We start from the raw sequence: 20,507 nt of genomic DNA, 5'->3' as shown, positions 1-20,507 counted from the left end.
AGCCTCTTTATAAACCACTCATTTATTCATCAAAAATTACCTCGATAAAAATTAAGACATCTTATAAGATACATTAACTTCCGGTTGGGGTTATAGATGTACGATAAAACCAGAGACTTCCGAGTATTCATTCCGAGGTATTTATACCATGTGAGTCGTAGTGGTTATAACAAGGTCCTCAAATTCATAAGCAAAATTTAACGATGTTACCTCTTAAAGGTCGGGATCATATCTTTTTCGTTAAAAATACATCACGATTGGTATGTGCATTTCATTGAACAACATATGATCAACGCTTATCTAACATTATCCGAGTGGACAACAGGTGAAAATATTTACGTTCCCATTCATAAATTCACGCATGCGCCTTAGGTAATTTTATCAAATTTTCGTGTATTATCATTACTAAACATAGAATCCTAATACAGTATTCTTTTTAAAGAAGTCAGTCAAGATGTTTTAACTTAAATTTTGTTTGAAAACATGTTATGAAAGAGAATTCCCCCCAATTTGGATGAAAATATATGCTTGAGGCTAGGGGGAAGTTTTACTAACGACTACATTTTCATGATGTGGACTGTTACTTTTGGCCTTTTGTGTATTCTGCTTCCACCTTTAGAAGGTTTGTGAATTTTTTTCAAATATTTTGCAGTGAAATTGAGAATTAGAATTTCTGTGGAAAAAATATGAAAGCATCCAAATAAATGTTTTTAAGATTGCATCAATATATCATTAATTTGCGGTAGTTGTTAAGGACAGGTAGCTTTAAATCGATTTAAGGCATTATTTAGCAAATCAAATGAAGGAAACTAAGATTGCTTTTTTTCCTACAATTATTTTTTAATGTTTTATTATGAGTGAGTGATATGCAGAATCACATAGTAGGAAGATAAGATTTATTTATTATTTTAATTTGTTTTTTTTTTAAATTCTCTTTTGAATTTTATATTGTTTTATTGATATTGTATTATTTTAGAAATAAACTAAGATTACAATTTGAATACTTGTATATATTGTCTGGCGATATATACTGATTGATTATATATTGTTTAACGCCGAGTTGACAATGTTTCTGCGATATATATATCAACGAAGAATTTCATTTTCGTTATTGACAGGAAGTATTTTGTTTCGGCGGAAGACCTCGAAATGTGAGGCGGTTGTGATGTGTCCCCAGTTTTGTTTAAAGGTGAAAGATGGATGCTATATCTGCGAGTGTGGAGGTAAAAGTCGAATGTTAGGGAAATAATCATCAAACTTAATTACACTGCGATAGATAAATGTACATGCTGTCTCAGGCGTCGGACCCGGGCCGAAAGACCATATATATGATTTAGAGGGGGCATCTTAGCCCAACAGTTGAAAATTCGAGTTTACCTATTTTTTTGCTATGTAAAGAAACATTAGGGGTTTTTTTGTCCAAACAACTGCAATGTTCATATATTTCACGTTGATGCTACCATTTTACCCCTGAAACAGATTCCATGAACACGTATATGGAAGGAGCTATACAACAAATGAAGCACGATTATGACCCGATTTATCAAACAGGAAGTAGATATCTCACCGGAAACATGGGGTCAAGTCACCCTTCGAATGAACAAAAACAGACTTCCGCTCAGTCCCCGTGGATGAGTCTAGGCATGGGAACATTTGGCGCTAATTCGTTTGGTGGGCCTATGATGGGTGCAGCGTCCTCTATCGAACAAAAGGGGCAGTATCTCGAACCCGACTTTAAAGGTATAATCTCTGTGAAGCATATGAACTATTCAGTTTGCTTTAGTAAATGTTGATGGTCTTGTTAATACTCTTTTTCTGATTGATTTCAGGAATTGATCTTTTTTTAGTGCTTTTATTTTTTACATAAATTAGAAATTATAATTACGGATCAGTAGCCTGTTTAAGTGTCATATATATTTTTTCTGATAATATTTGTTCTTCAAAAGGTCCACCCATTAACAGTAATCCGCTTTGAAGGTATCTCTAATACCCCGTTCTCTCAAATTATCATGTTTAAATGTCGAAGCTTTTATATTACAGTTTTTTTTTTAACAATTGATTTTGAAGAACATTGATTTTATTTAAAAACTGTTTGAAGAGTTTTACAGACCTGCTGGCCTTGCTTTACCAGGAAGGTGCCCGGAGCTGAACTATGCATGCCCGGGACAGTGCTGGAAGACAGACGGTTTTAGCGGATGTTTCCGTTGTGATTGTGAAGGTAGATGGTAACATTTTAACCAGCTGACGCTATAAACCGGTTAACATTTTAACCAGCTGCAGTTGACGCTATAAACGGGTTAACATTTTAACCAGGTGACGCTATAAACCGGTTAACATTTTAACCAGTTGACGCTATAAACCGGTTAACATTTTAACCAGCTGACGCTATAGACCGGTTAACATTTTAACCAGCTGACGCTATAAACCGGTTAACATTTTAACCAGTTGACGCTATAAACCGGTTAACATTATAACCAGTTGACGCTATAAACCGGTTACTTTTCACCTCTATGGTAGACATTTATGAGAAATATTGAGTAAAACAAGATGTGTTTGTGAAAAACACTATAATATATAAAATTTATATACTTTGTTCTGACAGTTCAAACATCGACAGCTAAAAGCACATCATCGTCCCTACAAGTGCCAATAACTGCGCCACCTACCGAGAGGATATCTACTACCTCTACTGCAGCGCCATCTACCATGACTAAAAGTACATCATCCCAAGGCCCGGTAACTCTCATAAGTAAACAGGCAACAGCGTCAACTGTTCCTTCCCAGAAAACGTCATCAATCCTGTCTACCTCAACAGAAGTAACCTCATCAAAATCAACCAATCAAAATAATGGTATCAAAATAAACCAGAGTCAAACTATTACCTCAACACAATCAACCAATCAGAATAACGCTATCAAAATAAACCAGAACCAACCTTCAGAACAGACTGGTACAAATTCATTATTGACGTCTGAAGGAAATATTCAAAAGGGCACTTTAAACAATAAAGGTCAAAATGGGAACACACCCGAGAAAATTGGCGGAAATGTGGACTCAAAGTCCAGCTTGACTGTGTTAACCGAAACTAACAGAACCGGGAGTAACCCTAGTGCAAAAAGTTTAATGGATCTAACAGGAGCGGATTTATTTAGGATTCTAATTGACGGAATGAAGAAACATCAATCACTTCAAGAGGTGCTGTACACTTTAGCTCACGTTGGAGGTCAAGATCATTCGGAGGAAAACAATGGAGATCTACATAACATGGATAATACAGAACCAATGATACACGGATCAGAGAAGGGTCATAAAGTCAATACCTCAGAAACATCACTTCAACAAGCGCACATTCTATCATTACATCCAGTGACGGGTCTTCAAAACGTTTCATCTGACGTAAAACTGGAGACAACTCTAGTGCCTCCAGTATCATATATGTCTGGGAAATCTCAGGAAACTGAAAACACAGAAAGAGGGCAAAGTATCGGAAAAAGTAAGCAGCTTAACATAAAGAGTAAAAGTATAAAAAAAAAAATTTACATGTTTAAATGTTTACTAAAATTAAATTTACTTATTAATTTTTTTCCATAGAGCAGCTCATGTAAGAAACCTCTATTTTATAAAAACCGATTTTTGAATCGGAATAATTACAAAAAAAAATGTTTCAAGAATGTTTTCCATATCATTTATTTCAAGCGTTATGTATTCCATGTCATTTATTGCAATCGTTATGTATTCCATCGGCGAGGTATTTGAAATATAAAGTTTTTTTTTTTTTCGTGGTACTACAACACAGTTTTATATATTTTTTTTATTTAACAGATTGTGCTGACGTTGGAGCCTCGTGTCCTCTTGAGTGTCACGTGATTGACCCAGTCTCACACTGCCCTGTATGTGGCTGTTCTAATAAAACCTTTAAAGCCACTGACCCCGATATAAGTATGTCACACACTGGTAATGATTTTATTGCATCAAAATCCATTAAAATATCCAATAGATTAAAAAAAATGAAATTTGAAGAAGTTTAATCTAATAATTGTACCAGAATTATGTCAGAAATTACATGTTTTTTTTTCAAATTAAGAATGCGCACCGCTAGATGCTAGCTGTCCAAGTGACTGCATAACTTTGACTGATGCCTTGTGTCCCGTATGCGCCTGTACTCACAGACAGACACACAAAGTAACAACTGAGGCCATTACTTCAAACGTTAGTACAGAGACAGCACCAACATCATCTCAAATGGGTACTAATATGTTTCCTTTTTGTGTCCTTTTTTTTCACAGAACTTATACATGTTTTATGCTTCCCCCTGGGCTTATTTCTGTTCTTCCTGTATTTTGCAGTCTGTAAGATAACAGAGGAAATTCGAAATTGTGAATCTTCGTGTTTGAAGCTTGATCAAAATTTTTGTCCAAAATGCGTTTGTACAATAGAAAGCAAAACAGAAATAGTTTCGGATAGCCAAACGAATACACCTGATAAAGAAAATGGTATGTTAATAATACTTCGTTATATGCATTCTCATATATATAAAATAGATATCGTTCAAAGGTTCCAGTGCACTAAAACGGTTTTTTGTTTCTGTTTCTATCATTTCTATTTTCACTTTCTCTTTCAGTTTGTCCAGCAGTAGAACGAGGTTGTCCACAAAGATGTCTCAAATTTGATAAAAATTACTGCGCATATTGTTTTTGTGATAATCACTAGAATAAAAATAGCGGAAAAGTAAACATTGTGGACTTTTAATTTTTGTTGTTTAACTGCTTCGTTAAATTTCATTTTTGTTGGGGGGCTACTGAAAATAAATAACGGATAATGAATGAACTCATTTTCAGCGAACAACCAAAAAGGCATTTTATGTGTTTTAAATATTAAATTTGTTCACGCTTTCACAGTGCTTATCAAACAGTCTCCTTGAAAGTTAAACAAGCCAGACAGCTGGTACCATTATCTCACGTGAGTATCAGTGTAAATTGCACGTTCAAGATACAACTTTGGACAACCATTGAATTACATCTAGAGAAATCATTACTTTAAAGTCACTATACTGTTTGGAGTGCTATATATAAATATTTGCTTCAGACATTTTTATGGATAGCTCATCTTGATATTGCAGTGGTACCATAAATATTTGTACAATCCTTCTAAGGTAAGACGTGATTATGTTTTGTGTGTCCATGGCAACTGAGTTGATGTTTTGTGTGTCCATGACGAATGATTATAAATGTCTATTTTTCTGTTTGATTGAAATGTGCCTCTTGATTAAGCACATCGTCTCAAGCCACGGTCCGGAGTTCGCATATAGCTCCCTCCTACCCGTGGCTGCTTGATCACAAAAAGTGTCGTAATCTTGAATATTTACGCCTCTCTATTATGACGTCATATTCAGTCAGTGGCAAGTTTTGTTTCCATCGCAATTGAAATCACAACTGACGTCAACAGTATACAAGAAATATTTCCTTTACTGCGATTGGATATTGAAAGGTTGCGATAAAGTTCATCTTCCGACCATGCTTTACTCGCATTGGTCAATATTTTAATGAGCTACGAAGAATTCTCTCCTCGTTCAACCACGGCGAGAATGGGAGAAGATCGTACATTTTGGCCGTGGTTTGCGACGATGGATTAAGCATCGAAAATAGAATTTTTTGAATCTCGCTTTTCATAAAAAAAATGATCCAAAATCCCAATATATATTATCACGTATTTCTAAATATATCCTTTAAGGCTGCAAAAATACAAAGTACTGAAAATAAAGTTTTAAGGTTCTATTAATAGACTTATGTTGACTAACTTTTTTTTCATACAAATTGTAAGGCCACCGTGACTGTCTTCACACTGAGTTGTCAACAGATTTTTCTATTCACTCGATTATGACAATGAGCACATAACAGGGTTGACCGGTCGGCAGGGGATGATTCCTGAAAGTCACCTGTATTAAAAGTCTGTTTTTACTCTGATCTTTATTTTTGTTCTTTGAATGAACTATGAACTTAAATACTGTTATTTTATTAGTAATTTCACTAAATTTTTGTTATAATTACTTGAATATCACTGAATGTACATGTACCTATCACTGGGAGACTAATTGGTAAGAAGATATTTTAAGTCTGTAAGTTAAGATTGTTCTGTTTCTCCAGAGCAGACTAGGTTTATTGTAGATACAATGACCTTGTCAGCAAATTATCATTGAATCAAATGCTGACTGACGTTTTTCATACTAATTGTTATCCATTATCTACACACTGAACTGACGACGAATTTTTGACCTTGTCAGCAAATTATCATTGGCAAATGCTGACTGACATTTTTCATACCAATTGTTAGTCCATTATCTACACACTGAATTGTAGACGGATTTTCTCGTTATTTTCCGATCATAACAAGGAGCACACGGCGGATGTGACCGGTCAGAAGGGGATGCTCACACCTTCATGGGACCTGACCCCATCCCTGATGTTTGCTTTGATCTCATTTTGTACTGGTTTTGGAATTTTGAGATTAAATACTGTTCTTTATTTTCATATCTTGCATGAATACAAACACTTCTTTCACCAGTAATCTAATTGGATAGATCTTCTTGATATCAAAAATCTGAACTACGAAAATCTGTACTACAAATCTTCTAATGTTGTCTACGGGCTAGAATGTAATCTGTTTGGACTTGCTTATGTTGGTGTAACCAGGGGATCATTTTAAAAAAAACAACATCAGGTCATCGATTTCAAATAAATCATGAGGGTCAGCAGCTTTTATACAAACATTTAAATTTACCTGATAATTCTATTTTGTCAATAAAAATTAGAATTCTGTATTCAATAATCCAGAAGGGAAAAAAGAACTAGATGGATTACATAATCAGTACGTACTGAGAAAGCAGGTAACAACATTTGTGAGGCTGATTATATTATATCATTAAATCATTTTTGTGACGTCATCTTTTGTTAATTCTTGTTCAATAAATTCGTTATTGTCCTGCACTCGTCTAATAAGTTACCTGTAGGTGTCCAATAAGATTCAACCTATTCGACAGGTACAGGTAAAATTGAAATGAAAACAAAGGCCAAGGCAAATAAATAAACTTCACTTAAAAGGCAATGACAAATCAAACAATTAAATATGAATAATGTACGAAATTTGTGGCGTTAAATGCTAATATTTCACAAAAATCCTACTGGAAATGGCACAAATTATCCACAGTGAATTGAATGTCTCGCATTAAATTCATTATTGTAGACGCATCCGCGGCTCCGATCATAAATTTTCTAAGTTCTCCGTCATTGCTATAGTTGGATGTATTTTACGATGATTTTTCCACGGAACATATATAGAATCCAAGGGAAACAAAAGAAGACTCAGAAGCATGCGTTTTCTTACACACAACCTTAGGCTTGTTGCTTATCTAAATATCCATTTTTTCCACCTTTAACACAAAATTCTCTTACGGAATTCCGTTTGTCCACCTAGTCCCGCGTTGTTTGAGCGAGTTTCTCCCGTTGTTTTAAGGAGTGGCTGGAGTAAAATCAATCCGAGTTTAAAACCTGCGAACAGAAGAGAAACTGTTGCAATAAAAAATTCAGAAATAATCTCCCAATTTCATAAAAATGCTTGAAGAGTGGTTGGAGTAAAATCCTTGAAATTCTGTTGCTTTAGAAAAATTACCTGTGAATGAGAAACTGTTTCTTGCAAATTCCGAAACATAGGAATATATATCCAGATTTCACAGTAGAAAACTTGAACTGAAGCATTTTGGTGAAATCGATAAATGGCATCGTCAAAACACCCGATGCTGAAGGTCTTTTTTTCAAAGTTAAAATATCTGTCGTCTTCAGTGGTCGTTGCGTTATAAAATGAATAAATTGTCAAGAATTTAGAACTAACTTTTACGCATGCGTAGTATATATATATAAAAAAAATGTCGCAATGCGGATAAATATTAGACTCTCCATGGCGCTAAGGCGCCTCGGGTCGTCTAATATCTGACATAATGGACAGTTTTCGGCTTACAACCATTACTTACATGGCTAACTATATAACTTGTACTTTGAAGGAACTTGGATTTAATACTGCAAGTGGTAATCCTAACTATACTTATTGTTCCCTCACTAAGGAGGAAATTTTTAAGAAACCTGTTAATTTTGTATATTTTTAATATTATAAGAACCAGAATGAATTCAAACTATCATTTATATATAAAATTCCAAACCATGAAAAGAATCTTAACAATGATACAGAGTGAGTTCCAATAAATGTTCAGCCAAGCCTCTTTCTTTACTCCTCACTATAATATTTACATTTGTGAATGAAAAAAAAACTTCAAAAGTACTGTGCAACAATATATTAAAGAAAAGGTATATAAATCAGATATAGATTTAGATATTTAAATCTTCCATGAAACTTTTATACAATTTGAAATCACAAGATTTCAGGAAAATCAACAGCTTAAAAACTTATGACTTTTCAACTTTATACACAACAATTCCACACAATAAATTAAATTCCATGCTTTTTGATATCATTGACAGGTGCTTTTTAAATAAAAATTGGCATTCATAAATTTATTTACCTGGTCATTAGTCATTCGCTGAATTATTTCAATCCATTTATTGTTGGAAACATTCTGCACCCTGTTACTTGCAGACCTATTTTTGTATTCAAATGAGGCATAATTTATACGAAAGCCTAGGCTTTGGCCTTTAACTCGACATTAAGCTATATCGACGACGTAAATGCAATTAACAATTTACATTATGATGTCAATACGATATCCCAGTGAGTTTGAGATAAACGATACTGCAGAGTCGGACACATCTTTTTCATATTTGGATATTTTACTTGAAAAAGACGTTAATGGTGATTTAACAACCAAGATCAATGATAAACTTGATGACTTTACCTTTTCTATCGTAAACTTCCCTTACTTATGCAGCAATATATCTTCAACACCTGCATACGGAGTATATATATCTCAGTTGATTTGATACGCAAGAGCATGGTATACGTCTGAACGATTTCTAAACCGAGGTGAATTATGGACAAACAAGTTGATAAAACAAGAATATCAGCAGTCTCGTTTGAAGTCGTCATTTCGTAAATTCTATGGTGGATCAAAGGATATTATCATCAAATACAATTCATCATTAAGTCAATGCTGACTGACTTTTTTTATACTAAATGTTAGTCGATTGTTCATTCACTGAATTGACGACGATTTTTTCCATTATTTGCCGATTATAACAAGAATCACACGATGTGACCGGTCGGCAATGGATGCTTACTCCTCCAGGGCACCAGATCCCTTCTCCGATGTTTTGGAAGTCTGTGTTGGCTCTGCTTCTATATTGTACTCTTTAAGGGACATTTTGATTTTGAATACTGTTCGTTATCCCCATATGTTTCATTTAAGGACATGATGTATACATGAAAGAATGAGTTGGGTAAAAACTTATCCAAGTTCCTTTAAGATACAACTAAATAATGAGACCTGATAAGAAATTAAGTTTGAAGTAAGTTTTAATCTGATTTTTTAAAGAAAAAAGTGGCGATGAAGCATCAAATTTTTATAGTCCTAGCATTTTCGGCACTCAGAGTGTTGAACCAAAACGAAAGTCACGATGACCTTTAATTAGAATCTAATGCTTTCACTTCATATACAGTTTACACAGAGGCTTAAAATAGAAGTGATTGGTCGCACTGTTTATCAGAAGACCGATTGAAGACCTTTGGCCCTCTAGCGATTAGATAACATGGTACTTTATATGATTTACATTTACAAAGAATGTGCCTTCAAAAACAAAAGCGGAATCAGGTGCAATGAAGGAATGAATATCCCTTGTCGCCTGATTACCTAATTATAACTCATTAAACAAAAACTCGGTTGAAGTATTAATGTGTGATTTATTGAATTTTATTCAAGATCTCATATGCTTATATATCTAAGAATAAAAGAGAATGTAGCTGATATGCAATATTTCATTAGAAATTGACATTATGATAGATTGCATTTCATAAGATCAATGTACCGACTATATTATTAATATATATTAACAATTTTATTTCTTCGAACTTGATAATATGTTTTTAACTTTCGACCAGTCCACCAAATGACCAGTAAGTGCTTTATATCACATTAAACAGCTGGTCTCTTTATCAAGACGCCGTATCAATAGGTAGGGGGCATAGCGTACTGGCGCGCGCCTGATACCGCCATCTTACCGCCATAAGACCTGACCCTTATGGAGGAACGGTGTCACTCGATAGATACCGCTAACCCTTCATCATGTCCCTCTGGAGTCTCACATTGGTAATTCTCGTGGTTAGTGTATTCCGGATACAAAACACGAGAGGTAAGGGAGAATTCATTATTTGTCTACTGGAGTCTTACATTGGTAATTCTAGTGGTTAGTGTATTCCGTAAACAGAGTACTAGACGTAAGGGGAGAATTCATTATTTTTCTATTGGAGTTTTACATTGGTTACTCAGTTGGTCACTGTATTCCGGTTACAGAACACCCAATACAAAAGTGTCTACTAATGGCATTATCTTTGGGTCTCTGATCTTCTTTACCCTTTGTTTAGTGGTTGATGTAAACATGTTATGACTAATTCCTTAAATTTGCTCAATCTTGGTTTTAAAGCTTATTTATTGTTGATGGAGGGATGAACAAACTATCAATATGTGTTGATTGATAGTTTAGTTTTTAATTAGGACGTTAGCTTCTTTGATTCCCGACAATATCCGACGTTAATTTTAATTAATTTTATTTTATTTCTTGTCTCTTGATTCTTTTCGAAATACTCGTAATTTTCCTTTTCATTGGATACAATTTCCCTTTTTTTAATTAGTCTTGCATCTTGTTATAGAGAAGATGACAAGTTGTATTAAATAGATGCTGATCACCTTTTTTAATCCTTCGCGTGTCCTTAAGTTTTCTTTGTATGTCATGTTAAATGTGTTTTCTAAATTGCATATTGAATCCTTAACCACAGCTATCTGTTTAATTGCTTACGAATTACATGCTCAGTTTACCTTGTAAATATTTGACAAACAAGTTGATGAAACAAGAATTTCAGCAGTCTCGTTTAAAGTCATCATTTTGTAAGTTCTATGGTCGATACGATGACCTTGTCAGGAAATACAATTACTCATTGATCATTGAGTCAAATACTGACTGATGTTTTTCATAATCATTGCAAGTCCTTTATTTATACACTGAATTGACGACGGATTTTCCCTTATTCCCCGATCATGATAAGGAGCACACGGCGGGTGTGACCAGTCAGCAGGGGATGCTCAATCCTAAATGGCACCTGATCCCACCTCCGATGTTTTGGAGATCAGTTTTTGCTCTGCTCCCATTTTGTTTGATTTATGAACTTTTGATCTTGAATATTTTCATTATCTCCATATGTTTCATTTGACTCCAGAATAGTCTAGTATAAGTTAAATTTACCTATTTTCTTGATTCGGCGCTAAAACTCAAATAGACTAATTTCTTTTTAACTAAGATGATAGCTATCATTCAGAGGTGCCCCTTTCCTTCGTTGTTATTATTTATTTTTCTTTGATTCATCAATGTTTACTTTTAATATTTTTACCCAAGAGCATGACCCAACTACAATTAATCAATCAACAAAACAAAGACAGGCTACTGATAAATATTTTTACATCAGAGAAAAGTTAACCTCGTTTGATGGGCACATTTTGTAAGACATCGGATGCATAAATAACGTACAGAATCAAAGGGTCATATTTGAAAAACCTATTAAATAGCAATGGTTATGCTTTAATTTGTAATCGAATTCAACACTGGAATGTTGTGTCTGTCCTGTCAATATAGGCCTCACGACTGTTGTCACCGGACAACAGGGGATGCTCACTCCTCCTAGGCACCGTATCCCAACTGAAGAGTTAGTTAGGAACCTGATTGCTATTCATTAGATTTATCTTTTAAATATGAAAAATTCTATAATTCCAGGATTTACTCTGTCTAGACAAGGTGGATGTGCTCCAGTCAGCGTTAACTGCCCTAACGTGAAATACGACTTCTCGTCCGGATGTTTTGTTTGTACGGGTAAGTACTACTTTTGCTAGACATTTTTAACTGGCCTAACGTGAAATACGATTTAACTTTTGGCTTTTGTTATCATTCTACTAATTGTTGGCTGTGTGTAGCGCAAAATTTATAGATTTTTTTTAATTATGAAGAAATGATGAAATAGTTCTGCAAGAATGAGTTTATTTCTTCATATCTATATTATGCAAATTTTCATAGAGAAGAAAACACAATAGAAATAGAAATAGATTGGCCTGATTTAAATGCCTCTTCTTGGAATTTTAAAAGTTCGTTTTTAATATATTCTGATTTTCTTTTTTACATTTCTAAAGGGGAGGACAAACAACAGATGGGTTCCGGTGCATCTGTACCGCAGTATGTCAGTCCAGTAAAGGAAAGTAAGAGTTCACTTCATCTCTTGTCAAAAGAAAAGAAATACTTATGCATTTGAAACAATGAAATAACACATCTTAACAACTATTATTGTATCTAATCCTTTTCCTGTATATAAAGAAATGCAATACATGTATATCATGTAAAACTAAAAAAACATATGTCTAACAAAATTCTTTGTGTGTTAGGTCCTCACAATACCCATATTCCATACAAACTAGAGTGTCACGCATATATCTGTATCTTATTAACTTTTAAGAAATCACCTCACATAGTAATTTATATAACACGGTAAATCAAGAACGTGTTGTAGTTGCTTAATTTGTAAACCATAATGTCATTTTTCAATTCCAATGTCTGTTATCTGAAAGTTAATCATTGGCTTAAATTTTAATAAAACGAAAACGAGCAGGCATGGGAATGGCACCTTTTATGTTTGAAAAGTCCGCATTTGCTCTGCCACTGATCTGTATTTATTGAATGAAACTTTGAGCTTGAATACTGTTTGTTATTTCTATACATTTCTTATAATGCCTTAATATTTTGATTTTTACGTAGATTGCAAGGACAAAGGCATCATGCTTCAGTTGATGCTGAATATTCCTAACAGTGGCTGTTCTACTTGTGGACAGAGAGAACCAATGCCTATCGGCTGGAACCCTATGGCTATGACAAATTCTCCCCCATCTTCTACCCCTCCCCCTGTAACTACAACAACGAACCCTCCAGAAACGACGACAGAAAATGTCCCATGTCCATGTAAAGACCCCGCTCATCATGGTACTCATTCTACCACTAGTACAACTGTGACAACTCCGGAAACCACCCCCATACCAACTACCACCACCCCTCAAACAACTACGTCTACCCCTCAAACCACTACGTCCACGCCTCAAACAACTACCACCACCCCTCAAACCACCCCAACAGAGAAAACTATGACAAAAACAAACCCAACTACAACAGTATCTTCTACAACAAAAACTACTCCTACCTCAACTACTTCTACAACCTCCAAAGCCACTACGACTAAAGTTACTACTACTACTACAAAAAAACCAACGTCTACTGTAAAGACTGAACCAACTAAAAGACTACACCTGACTACAACAACAACCACTACAACAAAGCCCAGTACCTCGACAAAATCACGGCCCCATCACACCACAACCACTACTCCTATTCAGAAGAGCACAACCTCTAAAATAAGCGCAACATCTACCGCCGCTTCCTCCTCAGCGAAAAATTCAGCAACCTCGAGTACTTCACAAGAGAGCAACTCCTCTAAAAACAATCACTCTAATGGCGGCAATTCTAAACATGATAATTCCTCAAACAACAATTCAAATCACAGCAGCAGTTTCACAAACAACACTTCCTCTCATAGCAACACCTTCACCAGTAGCAGTTCCTCTAGCTCTAGCTATTCTAGCAGCAGTTCCTCCTCTAGCAGTAGTTCCTCTTCAAGCAGTTTCTCGAGCAACAGTGGCAACCAAAATACGACCAACAGCAACCACCATCATGGCAACAACCACCACCACAACAAACATCCTCACAATGGCACCAGTTCTCATAGCAACAATTTCTCTAACAGCAGCTCATCCCAGAGCAGCTCCTCCTCCAGCAGTAGTAGCAGCACTAGTTCCTCACAAAATGGCAGCAATTCCAACAGCAGCCTTCCTCACGGCCATGGTCATCACAGTTCTCACAATACGTCCAACAGCAGTCAGCACTACTCACACTCAAACAGCTATACTACAAATAACGGCTCCTCACAGAATAACTTCTCAAATAGCAGTTCTTCTCACAACAACAACACGCAGAATAGCAGTTCCAATACTAACAGTAACAGCTCGAATAACGGGTCATCTAAAAATAACATCTCCGGAAACAATAATTCTTCCAATAGCACGAACACGTCCAACAAAAACTCATCGAGCAGTTCGAACACTTCGAATAATTCCTCGACCATTACTAACACTTCCAGCAATAACATCTCAAATAACATGAATACCTCGAAAAATAACACTTCAAATAACATGAATAGTTCGAAAAACAGCAACTCTAACACAGTCAGCAATTCTAATAACAACTCCTCTAATTCCATGAATACTTCCAGCAAAAATTCCTCTAATAACATTAACAACTCTAAAACTAACTCTTCAAGCAATTCTAACACTTCAAGCAATAACTCACAAAACAACGTGAATAATTCCAAAAGCAACTCTAATAATTCCACAACTTCCAAGACCTCGTCAAATACCTCCACCTCTAACACCATGAACACTTCTAATAATAGTAACAATTCGAGTAGTACCAACAATACAAACAACAGCCAGACCCAAACGAACCACTCATCTAGCAGCAACTTCCACAAAACAACTACCCTCAAAACAACGACCACTCCCGCAAAAACAACAACCCTAAAAACAACGACTACCCCAACAACTCCAACGACGACGACGACACCAACAACGACGACAACACCAGCAACGACGACAACACCAACAACGACGACAACACCGACCACGACAACAACTCCCACGACCACGACAACACCAACTACGACAACAACTCCAACCACGACAACAACTCCAACCATGACAACAACTCCAACTACGACAACAACACCAACCACAACGACAACACCGACAACTACAACAACACCGACCACGACAACAACACCAACAACTACAACAACACGAACTACGACAACAACACCGACCACGACAACAACACCGACAACGACAACAACACCGACAACCACTACAATTAAGATAACCATGCCGCCAGAATTAAAAACAACACAAAAAATAACTGTGCCGCCTTCATTGAAAACAACAACAGTCAAGACATCAACAACAGGAATGCCTACAACTACAGGTAAGTCACAGGTAAAAAAAACGGAACAGTTAGATTAGGAAATCAAGTGCTTTGATCAACAACAAAAACAACAACAACAAAGTCTTCTATACTTTAAGTACGACTTTATTAACTGAAAAAGAGCGCATAATTATAACTCTGAAAGCTTACAAGTCTTCTGAATCAAAAGTCATTGTACAAATAAAGCACAATGTATACATATCAACACAAAAAGAGAGATACAGCACAAAATCACAAGTACTAACTTCAACCAAAAAAAGCAAAACACAGTGAGGTATTTGGAGATAAAAAGCAGTATTCGAGCTCAAACGTACATTGAACATCCAATTGCAAAACACGGCACGACACCTCAGGAAAACGATAGAAACGATTCAAAGCATCTATATAAGTTGCTGATTTTTGCAGAAACATCCAGCAATATAAGGGATAGATATAAACAATTTTAAGCATTCAATTTTAAAAACATAAGCTAGACCTGTCATCACACCTTGAAAGGAATTTATCAACAGTTTGTTCCATATGAATTTTTTTTTTGGTCATCTTACTTTTTATTGGGAAAATCTCTACTTTTTTTACAGGTTGTCCACCTTTCCCAACTAATTGTCCGGTAGCTTGTGGAAGCTTTGATATGGTGACCTTTTGTCCTATCTGTGACTACAACCTGTGTGGCAGTAAGTAAACTTTGACCCCTTTAACTTTTGTCTGTGACTACTACTGTGTGATAGTAATTAAAATTTGACAAAATTACCTTTCGTCCTATCTGTGTCTTCAACCTGTGGTTGTAAGTAAACTTTGACCTTACATTTGCAAAAATCTCGGTTCAGGCAGACAAACAGACAGATTGAAAAACGTATATTGCCAACGTGTTATTGTTAGATGGCTTACAATCAAAGTAGTGAAATAATATGATTCAGTAAAATTTCTTTCTGCTATAATTGTTGATGACTGTACTGGTTCTTTGTTTTCAGTGACACCGCCTACTTCCGGTTGAAATGCCACTTCGTGTGATACATCTAGTCATAAAGATCACAATAATACACTACTGACTGTTACCAACTTGACTGTTTAAAAACAAAAATAAATGCTTGAAAAATAAATTGTTGACGTTTTCTATCTATGTTGGATGCAAGTGGTAGAACCCTATAGTATATTGTACCTGAGTAAGTTTGTGGCTGAGATTTCATTTATCTAAATCTAATTGTTTTGTCGATAAAACAATAATGAGGGACGAATCTCGTTGTTAGAGTAGCAGGAGGGGGATCAACTTGAATGAAAAAAAATTAAAACCCAAAAAAGGTTAGGGGGTATGATTCAATTTTTATATACCAAATTTTATACGTTTACTTCTATAAAGAACCCTTATTTGATGCTATAAATAAATGTAATCACCTTTCAGTGAACACTGGAGAGAGCCCCGTCCCTTTTTCTATGCGCCTGCTCATTATTGATCGTTTGTTATAAAACGACCTGTCTTGTTTTACAGAAAGTTTATATAATGAAGGATATGGAGATAATAAACTGTATTCAATATTAAAGTCCATAAAACAATACAAAACAAAAGCAGAGCAAACACGGACCTCCAAAACATCAGATGCCTGTATATTTTGAATCAGAAATCATGGGATCAAATTTCTATGTCCAGGAATATTTAGAATAAAAATGACAATCAAATCTTTTATAAAAAGCAATGATTAATTTTTAAAAATACATAATTTATACCTTCTCTGATTTTATTATTTCAAGAAATTTGACCCGGAAAAGTATTTCCGATTTTACTAGCAACACCAAATTTCTGGTATCCCCAAGACAACAAACCTTCATGTTCACGAATAGGGAACATAACCATGGGAAAAGGACACTCGTACTAACCTATCCTTGGCAAATTTACTCAAAAAGGAAACATACACATATGTTCTCCGTTTCTTATCAGCGTTACCTCCAGAAACCTATATTGGTACCATCAGCTATCTACCATGTTAAAGTTTCTTATTATTTTTTTTTCTCGTTTTAATGTACATCCTTTTTTAAGCTTATGATTAAAAGTAACGAATATTTTGCAATATGAAATACTAGTATCGCACTATCAATACTTTATCTATACTGTCTATAAAACCCTGGACAATGATTTGAAGATAAGGAATTGGTGAAAGTGACGCGACTGAATAAGAGTATAAAATGTTGACGTTTAGAATAACTTACATCATAGTAGTGATTGGTTGGCATCAAGTCGGAATACGGGCGTTAAATGATGTATCTGAAGAGGATAAAACTCGTGACAAGCGCATTCTGTTAAATGATCCCTCCCTGTTTGACCAGAGACTTCAGCAGATGGATCACAAAATCCAAAGTATGACGTCAGAAATCCAGAGCTTGACGTCAGAACTACATCAAACCACGCAAAACCTTCGAGATGTGACCAGCAAACTTCACCAAGCAGAGGCGGCCATTAGTAAACTGACGTCTTCCAGTACAGGTAAATGCAAACAAAATACGTGATTGTTTTCTTGAAACACAAGTGATATCTCGAAGAGGGTTAAAAAACGAAACAAGGGCAAGGCTTCAATTTTTTTTTTCGTTAGGAATGAGAAGGGGATTCCTTTGAAACTTTCGGCTTTAAAAATTGTATAACTGAACTGGTTCCCAAGTTATGATACTTCTTTTATATCACATTTTTCAAAGTTATTTTAATAGAAGTAGGCTTGTTAGCTTGCGGTTGAGTTGAAAATATGGTTTAATTATAAATTCGCAACGTTTCAAATCCTACATAAAATATTGTGTGTTTGCATGTGTAAAAAGGTATTTTGCAAATTAAAATTGATTTTCTGCCACTCTACTCAGGGAAACCTACTTACGTGAGGTGGGGCAAACACGGATGTGGAGCCAATGCGACCTTGATCTATACAGGTAAGAGCAAACTCATCGCATATCTCAAGTAAGAAAAATTTTTTCCTTACAAGTTGAAGTTTAAAGCCACATGAAGTAGGATTATGATTTTAAAAATAAATAAAATTTGCAAGAAATTATTTCATCAGGGTTATCTTTATCTTGTACAGGTCAGGTAGGTGGCTCAGCTTATTCCCAGACAGGGGGCGCTGCTAACCCATTATGTATGGTGCATGACGTTATCTGGGGCTCTAACAAACCTGAAGGCTTCATGGCTGAAATCAGAGGTGCAGAGTACCAGGACCACTTCTGGGGAACTGGAAGTTTAGACAAGGACGTGCCATGCGCCGTCTGTTCACCTATAAATGACGCTAGTTTGTTAATGATCCCTGGAAGAAATAGATGTCTACCAGGATGGAAAGAACAGTATCATGGATATTTATCAGCAAACGCAGTCTCACATGCGCATACTACAACTTACATATGTGTCGATGAAAACGTTGAGTTTATGGATGCTGGTTCAGAAAATGACGAACACAGTTTTTTGATGTATGGTGTGCGTACGCATTGTGGAAGTCTGAAATGCCCGCCATATGAAAACGGAAAACCAATCACATGTGTCGTTTGTTCCAAGTAAAGTTGTTGCATGAAAAAATAAATTAAAGCGTATTTTCTATTTTATCCCTTCAATTTTAATTTTCAAATTGTAAAAAGTAATTTATATTTGTTTATTTTTTACTGTTACATAAGACAATCACTGATAAATCACTAATAAACTTTTTTTAGATGCCAGAAATTAATCATTGTTATTGTGAAAGTTAACGTATAAGAAACCAATCAAACAGATTTTTGAGTTCTTCGTATCTTAAGCTGCATAAAATACAAAGACACACTACCGCATCAGCAGAAAAACGTCTTTTGAGATCAGGTTATTTAGGATCCCTGCTTCAGATGAATACAGAAATAGGTCTGCTAATAACGGAGCGCAATTAATACCCATTGGGATTCCAATAGATTGTTGGAAGACCTGATCTCCAAAAACAAAGTAGATATGGTCAATAAGAAACTCAAGCACATTTTTTATGTCAACTTCAGAGTACTTGTGTGTGCAATCAAAATGTGTTTTAACGAAATAATTTTTTAAATGACCAATGACCAGGTAAGAATATTTACGAGTTCCATTTTTATTGAAAAAGCAGCTGTCAATGATTTCAAAAAGCCTGGTCTTTAATTTATCTTGGTGAATGGTTGTGTAAAAAGTGAAAAGTGAAAATTTTCCAATTAATATTATAAAACAAAGATTCCATCAAAAATTAAATTCATTCCATTAAATTTAATGAGTGCGTGTTTTTGATTTATTGACCCCTCTGTGGATTTATTGACCCGTGCTTGGATTTATTGACCGTAGGTTGTGAATTGATGGAAGACACATTCGATAAAAGTGGTATGTATTTCCCACTAAACTAGCGACTACTATCTGTAAGTATATGACATTGTTCTTTGATTGTAAGATAAGAAATAATCAACTTCCATTTTAGTATTTATTGTTTCGTATGCGACTGGAGAAATAACGTCAAGTCATATCGATGAGGAGGGAAAGTTTCGTGACGGACGGATTCTACTAAATGACCCAGCCTTGTTTGAACAGCGCCTCCAACAGTTAGAGCAAAAAGTCCAGAGTATGACAAGCAAACTTAACCAAGCCGAGGCTTCCATTAGTAAACTGACACATTCTAGTACAGGTAAGAAACAAAGATACTTATATAGTCTCCTCCTCTCTATCTGAACAGCCATGTATTCAGAGTGGGTGTGTCTCAAACAAGATGTTCAGACAATTGATAAAAAAGGAAACATGGAATCTTTAAGAATAAATGTTAAATATTTTAACTTCTTGAAGAAAATTTTGATTATTTTTTAATATGTAATTTTAAATTTAAGTTTTTTAATCTTAAGAGAACGCTTTCTGTGAAATTGAATTCATTTCTTATTAATTAAGAAATAGCTTGATCAATTCGTATAAAGCTTTTTATAAAACGTCATCTCGAGAACCAATGAGTCCAAGGATGTTAAATATATTAATTAAGGAATGAAGCTTATTTGAAGGCAAAGCGGTTTATTAAGAAGCGTAAACTGCCCCAAGTTATGTTATATTGTATAACATAAGTTGAAATAAGCTTCATTCCGTATAATTTAATTTCAATGTAGACAATGAGACGGGTTTTTTTTTCCTTCAAAAAAAAATGCTTTAAATATCGCATATTTTAAAAGTTAACGTCAAGCAGAGTTATA

The 20,507-nt window shown here is 35.1% G+C and overlaps 3 protein-coding genes across 3 annotated transcripts; all 3 read left to right on the top strand.

The window, feature by feature from the left end:
- Positions 1–1,118: 1,118 nt before the first annotated feature.
- On the top strand, positions 1,119–4,710 carry LOC134236819 (uncharacterized; the record flags this gene model as incomplete). Its single annotated transcript, XM_062718956.1, has 8 exons — positions 1,119–1,223; positions 1,480–1,740; positions 2,099–2,218; positions 2,603–3,493; positions 3,823–3,939; positions 4,085–4,246; positions 4,347–4,493; positions 4,622–4,710. Coding segments are annotated over 8 exons (1,892 nt in total), but the record flags the coding sequence as incomplete, so codon positions are not given.
- A 5,553-nt stretch (positions 4,711–10,263) lies between these two features.
- Positions 10,264–16,386, top strand: LOC134236823 (mucin-2-like). The gene is made up of 6 exons (XM_062718959.1): positions 10,264–10,349; positions 11,982–12,077; positions 12,392–12,457; positions 13,011–15,335; positions 15,914–16,006; positions 16,304–16,386. Exons 1-6 carry the CDS (start codon positions 10,283–10,285, stop codon positions 16,324–16,326), a joined length of 2,670 nt encoding a protein of 889 aa, XP_062574943.1. The 5' UTR covers positions 10,264–10,282; the 3' UTR covers positions 16,327–16,386.
- Positions 16,387–17,510: 1,124 nt separating this feature from the next.
- Positions 17,511–18,881, top strand: LOC134236818 (short-chain collagen C4-like). The gene is made up of 3 exons (XM_062718955.1): positions 17,511–17,808; positions 18,174–18,239; positions 18,389–18,881. The coding sequence occupies exons 1-3, from the start codon at positions 17,511–17,513 to the stop codon at positions 18,853–18,855; spliced, it is 831 nt and encodes a 276-aa protein (XP_062574939.1). The 3' UTR covers positions 18,856–18,881.
- Positions 18,882–20,507: the final 1,626 nt, after the last annotated feature.

The sequence above is a fragment of the Saccostrea cucullata genome, unplaced genomic scaffold (assembly GCF_032062105.1).
Source record: "Saccostrea cucullata isolate Sc308-1 unplaced genomic scaffold, CSIRO_AGI_Scuc_v1 ctg3566, whole genome shotgun sequence".
Classification (NCBI taxonomy): Eukaryota; Metazoa; Mollusca; class Bivalvia; order Ostreida; family Ostreidae; genus Saccostrea; species Saccostrea cuccullata.
This window is presented reverse-complemented; position numbering and strand designations above follow the sequence as displayed.